The following is a 9,974-nucleotide window of genomic DNA, read 5'->3' on the forward strand; positions in this document are numbered from 1 at the left end:
ATGCTGATTATTGCTGATATTTGTTATTAATGTTATTTCTATCCTGTATATAAAGTGTTATGTACAGAGTTTTTTTCTGCTGTTCAAAGACTTTTGCAAATGGAAATTAATTAGTATTTTAGCGTTTGTTACTCTGATATTGGTGCCTATTATACTAAAGTGGTTATTTTAAGAAAAATTCATGTGCATGGTAATTAAAGTGGTGAATTTTCACTCAATTTGATACTAATAAGGTAAGTGGTGACATTCTATGTATACAATACACATTTTTTGAAAGGGTTTCTAAGCTTTTACAATTTCTGAAGGTATTGTGTCAATATCTTGGTAAGTTAGGTATTTAAATTCCACAACTTTCATGCCATGTTTACAAAATAATGAGCTGACCAGAAATAAAATGTCTATAATTTTTCTGTTTGGAAATATTGTATGTCCATTTATTTGGACATACCTACTCAAGAAAACCTCATAGTCACAGTCCTCACAAATTAACTTGTTTTGCCCAATCTGGACAGCTTTTTCAAGAATTCAGGAAATATAGTTCAAAATATTCTGTGAGGAAAGAAAGTACTACCCTTCAATAATTTCCTTTGTTTAGTTGAATTTGTTTTTTTAGGTCAAAATGCCGATTAGAAGACATTGTGACCCCATAAATGTCAAAAGAGTATGGGATGCCATTCGGTCAGTGAATTTGGCTCACCAAAGTTCAGACTTGGGTAGAATTCACAAATACCTTCAAAACAAAAACAATTGCACATTGCAACAGGTGGAACTGTACCTCAAACAATGTCTCAGTGATGGCTTGATAGTGTAAGTGTTAAATAATGGGTTTTTGGTTACACAATAAAATAGTAGACAAACAACAATGTTGTTAGTTGTATTGCTTTATGTTTACAGGTCAGTAAAGAAGAGTGGATATCCAGATGTTAATTGCACTTATAGAATTACAGACCAAGAACTGGTAATGTATTAACACCTAATGTAGAATGAAACTTTATTAAGCATGTTTGTAGCCAAATTTTGATGACAAAGATTGGTACTGCTTTGAGTGTCATTTGGCTGGTGAAGTTAACTTGTGTGCAAACTGCTTCAGAGTTTTTCACATTGACTGTATTAAGAGTGCAAAGAAAAAATTTACAGCCCATGTTTCTAGGTTAGACAACCCTATCTAATAAAAATGTTAACAATTGCAACCCATTAATTTTGCAATTTGATTTTTAGTATCACATTGCAATGCGATAAGTCAGACAAAAGTTTCAATTCAAGCAATTTGGATGGCTCTCTTAATTTATCTAGTGGCAACAAGTCAAGCTTAATAGACAGCTTTGATGAGACCCTCTGTAATGTGTGCAACATTGTCAATGTTGATGATTGTAAATTGGAGAAGGCTGAAATGAACTATTTGTTAAAGTTTGTTCTGCATAGGATTCGAAATTGGGTGAGTAACAGCATTTTTTCTTAAAAGTGTTTACAAACATAAAACTTGTATTTTTTTTTATTAGTTTTAGTGAAATAATACTTCTAGCGCTCACCAGTACAAATGGTTGGGAACCACTTTTATCTATTATGGAAAAACCATAAAAATTACAATTCTGACTGTTTGGTAGTTTATTTAAAATATTTTCAAAATGGTGACACTTCTGGTTATACCAGATACCAACTTGCTTGCCTTAAATGGAACACCCTGTCTATTGTTTTATTTTTTTCGACTTTCAAACAAATTATTGACATATCTCATGTCTGATGTCAGTTACCTGTCTGTATATGTTTCTGAGATTTACCTTTCACTCATTAGGTAAAATTTGTAATGACGGGTAAACTACTGGTAGCTGACTTTGGTGGTGAGTTAAATGCTCAGTCCGTCATTGAGTAGTTGTGGGTTTGTCATTATCTCACTCCAAGTGGGTTTTACAGGTGATTTTGTCTTTGACTGTTCTTTCAAACTGTGTTGTATCAGTTCAAATTTTGACACCGCTTTTCTCCCTGACTGTACCAATTTTTGTAGTATTTTTTCATGTTTTTGTATAGGAAGTTTAATGAGGATTCCATAAATGTGCTTAAAACTTTTATTTTCTCAGTCCAAGTGGATTTTACACTTGCCAATTTTGTCTCTGACTGTACCAAGTTTTAACAAACTACAATTGATCTACGACAAGCAATTGCATTAAAATTGCACCAAACCAAAACAGTTTTGGTACATTTTGAGTTTTTTTTAGTTGCCCTTCTACGCCTTTGTATCATGGTACTGCAATATCAACTTTTCTTTAGATCATTCAGCTTTTCTACTTTACTAATTTTCAAATTGTTTAAATAATCAGATATATGACTGGCCTATGTAAATCCTCAAATATTAGGAAGAACACTAGAAAGTTAATTAAGAAAAAGAAGAGAGGGACAATTAGCCAACTAACTCATTTAAACATGTTCTGACCCTAAAATAATCTAAAATATGTTGGCTTTTGATATCAATCAATCAGGCTTTTTTTGAAACGTTTGGGCGATTCACCAGCTCAGAAAATTATAATATCTACACGTTTTTCTGTTCTTCTTTTCTGACTCAGATAGAACCCAATTCTTTTTTAAAATATGTTGTTCTTTGATATCGTTCAATCAGGCTTTTTTTAACATTTTTGGGTGATTAGCCAGCTCAGGAAATGATTATTTTAACACGTTCATCCACTCTTCTTTTCATATGTTGGGTTTTAATATGAATTAGCTAGTCTTGTTTCAAAGTTTGTTGTTGTTTAGAGCTAAGTTAGCTCATTTCCCTAAGTTCCTCCACTCTTCTTTTTTTCTAAAAATGTTATAATTAATTATGATTAATTATTGACCGTTGTAAAAGTTGTAATGCCGGTCCACATTAAACCGACAAAGGAGAAACAAAACAGAAATTTTATGTTTTTCAACAATTCTGCAACAAAGTTGGAACATTTCAGCAAGTTTTTTGTCGCCTTATTCCCCAACAATTTTGAGTCCCCTGGCTTGTCGATAAACATCAAAGGGTTTCTGTTTTGTTTGCTTTATGGGGAACTGTGTCGATTCAGTGCCGACCCAGAAACCAAACTTCCAATATCCTTCGCGTGTGGTTCTGTTATAGAAATAGAATTTATAAATTCGTATTTTTCTTCTGTATCGCCGGTCCAACTAATTGTAACAAACTTTCAAAATCTTCGCTATTCATCGTAAATGATTAGTAAAACTAGAACGTATCTCGCCTGATAAACCAATGTTGTCTTCACGGATATCTCTAATACTCCAATCAAATTTTCGACTCCGTGACTCGTTCGTCTGCGCAAAGTGGGTCTCACCCAAAAATGTCTTCTTTTCTTCTTCAAATTTAACAACATATAATAATAACCAGCCATTAATACGAAATCATCTTTTTCTTCTTCAGCATGAAAACGGTAACGAAACATGCTACAGTGTGGACTGCAAAAACAAAATTGAAACAAAATGGAATGTTTGTTTTGTTTTTAATAAATGGTCTGCGATGTGGACTTTGTTTCAAAAATGTTTTGTTGCATAAAAGTTTTGTTTTCTGTTTTTGTTTTGTCCCTTTAATGTGGACCCGGCATAACATTTTAAACTGAAAGAAGTTTTGACACGATATAACTGTCTATTTGTTTTAAGCTCCCGAATACAATTACACACACAATGGCAGCCGAAGATCGGCCAGCTTGGCTAACAGATTCCGAGCTGACTTGGCGTGCAAACCAACTGTTTTTTGAACACCGCGATATGTCTGTGATCGAAGTTAATCTCAATTCGGAGTCGTATAGTATTTTATCCGAATTTCTGTCCGACATTTTAACTGTCCAACACAATGTGGCCATTTTTCATGGAAGTAAGTCTAAATTTTGACACCGAAAAGATCGGTTTTATTAGAAGGTATTTTTTTTAGTTGAGTCTCAAGAATATCAAGCTGCCGATTTTATGGTGCGCGATACTTGGCATGATATAACCGAGTTACGGAATTGTTCCGATTGTTATAAACACAGCAATGAAAAGGGGTTTGCGAAGTGGTTTGCTTTGCCTTGTCGCGAGCCTCATGCTTTAGTTGGGCTAAACAGAAAGGTTACCCTTATTGGCCTGCCAAAGTAAGTTTTTTCCCTAATTTTTGTGAGTGACAAAGCAGTTTTGTTTTTTTTTTTTAGGTCATTAAAGAGAGTTCCTCACATTTTGACGTTCGATTCTTTGGTGGCAAACATGAAAGAGCTGTTATAGCTAAATCTTTTATTAAACCTATTTCAGTTTCCAAAGAAAGTTTAAAGGTGGGTAGGCCATAATGCAACATTGTTACAATGTCTCCGTTTTTTATTATTAAATGCAGATAAAGCCATCTTTAGCATTTACGAAAGCTTTGGAGGAACTGATTTATCATCAAAAATTGTTGTCGAGTCCTCAAGAAGTGGAAAAACTGTTAGCAGAGTCGCGAGCAAAGAAACCCGTTAAAAAACTTTCTTTAATTTCCCTACCTACTCTTGCCAAATCGACAAATGCTCAACCAGTGGTCGAGAAAGTGTCGGAAAGTATAAGCAAGCCGACAAAACGAAAGTCGGACATATCTGGTTTGTGGCTTTTCATTTATTATTGTTTTTTTAAATTTTAATCTGCCATTTTGAAAAAAAAGTACATTTAATAATAACTATTTTCAAGTTGAACACGCCAAAGTCATAGTTGGCTCAAATTCAAAGTTTTGCCTAGGTCAAGTCCAAACTCTCTTTTTTTATTCAATTACACTCAATTACAGAACGTTAAGTATCAATTACATCAACGTTAAGTTCTGTAATTGAGTTTCGATTAACTTTTGTAGAATCCTCCGAACCGTCGTTAAGTAAACTATCCAGAGCGGATTCGAAAAGTGGATCCAGCAAAATCAGTTCCGGAAATGTGATTAATATTTCGGACTGTGAAGAAGACGAAGGGCCGGATTATCCATTCCGATTAAATGCTATGCAAACAGCGCCTGGGTGAGTTTTGTGAATTGCCTTAAAAAACTTAAAATACGGTGAATGTATGGACGATAAATAACTTAACTAACTATTTGATTTTTTTCAGTACGTTCGAAGAAAATTATGAACAAGTTTCCAGCTCCACAGAGAACTATAGACGTGTCACTGAGGAGCCGGGCATGCACGAATTGGACCAGCCGTATAGCGATTCTGTTGAAAAGGTTTGTAGATTATCCAAGCATCTTATCTTGCAGCATGTTAGTTGTTTTTCCGCGGTATTAAGTATAATTCTGATATGGTGAAGATGATGATGGTAAAAGAAAATGGTTTCCTAATTATACAGGGTAATTGAAATTCGACCCTCACCATTGGGATCTCAGAAACTATAAGAGATACCAGAAACTTTAAATTGGGACAAAGTTGCACAATTTAAAGCTCAACCAAATGCCGTTTTAAATATTTCGATTTTTTAAGTACTTTCTACCAATTTTTAATTAATTGAAATAATTGAAGATATATGCCAAAACTAAAAGCTTCTTTTCATTGCCCCATATACTGAAAAGGAACAAATCCTTCTATCTAGATTTTTCATGGACTTTTCCAGAAATAAAAAGTGGCTGAGTGTAAGGCGTTCAGTGTAATTTAAAAAAAAATGCTCTTTTTGTTCGCTACTGATGTCACATTTAAAAGAAGGTTTCAGATGCTTGAAGCATTTTGAAATCTAACGTACAAAGTCTAAGTCTAAACGGTGTAAATAAAGATAAAAGTTTTAAAAAACGAACTAGTGAAATTGGTTTTCCAACAGTATATAAACTTTGATTGGTTGGTTATATACTATGGCTTCTGCAGAGTTTAAACTTAAAGGTTCCAACAATTGATTTAAATTACCAGAAACCACTAGGGCCATTTTAAAAGTGCCAGAGGCCGCTAAAGGCTACTGCCAACCTTCTAAAAAATGCCAGAAGCTTCTACAGGTGCCTTAAACATTCTCAGACTTGTTTCAAATTGTCAAAGGCCTCTAGGCACGCTTTGAATATCCCAATGACCCCTCTAAATGCTACTAAGAATCTTATAAAAAGTGGCACAACCGTCTTAAACTTTCCTAGAACTGTTTGAAATTGTCAGGGGCCTCTAGAACCATTTTGAAAGTTCTATAGACCTCTAAATTTTATTGAGAACCTTCCTAGACTTGTTTTAAATTATCAGAGGCATCTAGGACCATTTTGAATGGGCGAAACGCCTCTAAATGCTACTGAGACTCTCCGAAAAGTTCCAAAGCCTTCTACAACTGTCTTAAACTTTCCCAGAGCTGTTTTAAATTGTCAGGGACCTCTAAATGCTATTGAGGACCTTTTAAAAAGTGGCAGAGCCCTCTATAACCGTCTTAAACTTTCCTAGAACTGTTTAAAATTGTCAGGGGCCTCTAGAACCATTTTGAAAGTTCTATAGACCTCTAAATTTTATTGAGAACCTTCTAAAAAATGCCAGGCGCCTCTACAAGTGTTTGAAACATTCCTAGACTTGTTTTAAATTATCAGAGGCATCTAGGACCATTTTGAATGGGCGAAACACCTCTAAATGCTACTGAGAACTTTCCGAAAAGTTCCAAAACCTTCTACAACTGTCTTAAACTTTCCCAAAACTGTTTTAAATTGTCAGGGACCTCTAAATGCTATTGAGGACCTTTTAAAAAGTGGCAGACTCCTCTACAAGTGTCTTAAACTTTCCTAGAACTGTTTGAAATTGTCAGGGGCCTCTAGAACCATTTTGAAAGTTCTATAGACCTCTAAATTTTATTGAGAACTTTCTAAAAAATCCCAGGCGCCTCTACAAGGGTTTGAAACATTCCTAGACTGGTTTTAAATTATCAGAGGCATCTAGGACCGTTTTGAATGGGCGAAACACCTCTAAATGCTACTGAGAACTTTCCGAAAAGTTCCAAAACCTTCTACAACTGTCTTAAACTTTCCCAAAACTGTTTTAAATTGTCAGGGACCTCTAAATGCTATTGAGGACCTTTTAAAAAGTGGCAGACTCCTCTTTAAGTGTCTTAAAATTTCCAACAATTATTTTAAATTGTCAGATGCCTCTAGAATCATTTTGAAAGTGGCCAGTGGCCTCTAAATGGTACTGACAACCTTCTAAAAAAGTGCGACCGAGACGGAAGTCGCCATAATTGTCCCCACATTCACCAACTGCGCAGTTGAATGAAACTTCGGAAGTTAGTCGTAAAACAGTTTTGTTTATATTTGGTGGTATGTGAAGTTAGCTAAAAACCGCAAAGATTTGTTGTTTTTGTTTGTTTTGCTTTTCGGTCCGTTAAAGATTAATTTTTGCAAACTTAAATTAGTTGAATTATTATTGACGAGTGGATTTGTGAATAGTGGGGAACAGCAGATTGATTATCGTCACTGATTTTCTGACAGTTTACGACCGCCTTCTGTCCCCCATTTTTGTTCCTATCTTTGATTGCTATTGCTCCTTCCTGCTATATATTTTTTATTCATTGACTGCTACATAATTTATTGTAGCCCCTGACTTAAGTTAGACATTTTGACAATCAATCAATATCACATTTAATCACCGATATACGTGTTTTGCTGGCGATTGTGACGCAACAGTCAGAAGTCACTGAACACTTTTTTTTAGTATATAATATACAGTTAATACCATAGTAGCAGCACACCGTAGGGTTTTTTAACTTGTTCTGAACGATACAGCATTTTTTGTTGTGTTTTTTAGATGAGGTGGAAAGTAGAAATGTTGACTGACAAAAACGAAATCATCAAATGTGCCATGGAATGCATGCAAGCGGAAATTGATCGTTTAACGGAAGAGCGTAATGAACATTTAAAAAAATTGTTTGAGTCACATAACACTCAAATATCCGAAACGAAAAAGAAGCAGTGGGTAAGTTACACATTTCAATATAAGTAGTGATGAGTAGTATATTTGCGATCTTCAACATTGTTTTTATGTAATTTGTTATAGAAATTTGGGATGCACTTACATAGATCAAGTGTAATTATACTTAATTAGTACTGTATACATTTTTCGCCGTTTATTTCATTTGCAAATTGTTCCGGACAGCAATGTTGAACTATTTGACAACATTTTTGAGTCAATGGTTTCAAATTTTTTCATCTAATAAGCCCAGTGCAAAATAAATATCTTTTTAGGATTCCGTATTTTTTATCATTGAAATTTAGTACTTACGGTTTTTGAGATTTTCGTGCTTATAGGTGATTAGAGCGAATATAAATTAAATATGTTTTTTCAGTGTTACAATTGCGAACAGGACGCCATCTACCACTGTTGTTGGAACACCGCGTATTGCTCACAGACCTGTCAACAGCAACATTGGCAGGCTGAGCATAAAAAAGTGTGTAGACGTAAACGACAAACTTAAAAACATTTTCCATTCATTAATGAAAATGTTCATTTTGTTTTTTTTTTCTTTGTTTGGACAAATCTACTTTATTTGACGTATGCTTAATAATTAAGCATCAATATTAACTTTAGTAAAAGTATCAAGTGTGAACAGCTTTTCGACCAGAAAACATTAATTTGGTTATCTAAGTCTTTTTTATACCTGACGGTCAGATATAGGGGTGAGCTATTATAAATGATGGTGTTGTTCTTGAAGTTAAAAGTGTGTTATAAAATGCATGGCAAAAATCAAATGGCGTAGTAACATGTAATTGTTTTGAACGCGACTTTGGTTTACGTTTATGTTTCCGTGAACAATGACTTTACGCCCTAGGGCTTTCGATTATTTTCCGCTAAGTCTTTCAGGACAACGGACGGTAAACTTTTCCATCCAAAGGTCTTTTGTGCGCAAAATGTTGTACCAAAAAAAGAAAACTACACCGAATAAAGACAAAATTTCGACCGCGGGCGTAAAATCCTCATTTTTTTACAAGCAATAATAAATTAGATAGAATAAAAGAAATCGACAAGATTTGGTTTTTGTTAAATATCTAGTTACCCATTTTTAAAAAACAAAAAACCGGTTTCGAATTGGTCTTGTAAAACTGCAATGTATATAACGCTGTTTACATTTTTTACTTATATTGGGTAGTTTTCAGTGTAACTTTCCTAGTCCCGCTTTTCTGCCACAAAAGATCTAAATAAATGGTTTTGTTTTTAATTCAAAAAACAAGAGAAGTAAAAATAATTCCATTTTTGACTGAAAAAAAAATTGCGTTAAACCAAATTTTTCATTTATTGACTACACCTCACATACCCTGGTATACTCGGATCGGTGGCAACTTTCAAAAAGATTACTTAGGTCATCAGAAAGGGAACGAAAATACCTTTTAATCCTCAAAAGAATTATTATTAAAATCGAATCAATCAATTGAAAGCCGCTGAAAAAAGGGCAAAAATGTTGCTGTCTCATTTATTTTGCCGAGCAGTTTATTTGGACGAAAATTGATTTCTGACAAAGAATATATGATACTATTTAGTTCAAACAGATGATCTGGTTTTAACCTCAAGAATAACACACACACCGTACGTATATCTGTCTGTCTCTCACTGCATGTCGCTGTATTCTAAAGCATGACTTTTTAAAGAAAAATATGTTACACACCTATACGTTGTTGATATAGAAATAAGAATATTTTTGGTTAAAGTGATAAAGTAGCACTTATAAGGTGTCGAATCGGTTATTCTAAAGAATAACTTGATTAGGAAGTGACTGTGTTGAAGTCTTGACCGTATTCAAATTATTTGTGTCAATAAATATAGTTTGAAAAGAAAGTTTGTATTCTTGAAAAAAAATATAAATTTTTAGTATACCTCTGTTCCTACCTATTTCAGAAAACAGTAATAGTATGGTTATTTTTTTGTAAGCGGCAGAAGACATTTTGAGGGTAACAAAAGCTTTTTGTAGATGGCAGGCGTCATAGGGGGTATAGGCAGATGGCACGAAGATGGATAGAGCATTGTAATTTGATCAGTACTGTCGGAAGTCTAAGGGTACAAACATAGTGGAGCAACGAGCAAAGCGACGAAAACAAA

General features: G+C 34.1%; 1 protein-coding gene across 1 annotated transcript; it reads left to right on the plus strand.

The window, feature by feature from the left end:
- The first annotated feature begins 10 nt into the window (after positions 1-10).
- Positions 11-9,713, plus strand: LOC145724078 (zinc finger MYND domain-containing protein 11). Its single transcript, XM_081972172.1, is given in 14 exon segments — positions 11-233; positions 614-807; positions 895-958; positions 1,011-1,150; positions 1,219-1,435; positions 3,628-3,841; positions 3,899-4,054; positions 4,057-4,094; positions 4,152-4,268; positions 4,328-4,565; positions 4,811-4,967; positions 5,056-5,170; positions 7,692-7,859; positions 8,230-9,713. Coding segments are annotated over 13 exon segments (1,941 nt in total). The 5' UTR covers positions 11-233; positions 614-619; the 3' UTR covers positions 8,359-9,713.
- Positions 9,714-9,974: the final 261 nt, after the last annotated feature.

Source organism: Ips typographus, linkage group LG2, assembly GCF_016097725.1.
Source record: "Ips typographus isolate SLU linkage group LG2, UJ_Ityp_2.0, whole genome shotgun sequence".
In the NCBI taxonomy this organism is placed as follows: Eukaryota; Metazoa; Arthropoda; class Insecta; order Coleoptera; family Curculionidae; genus Ips; species Ips typographus.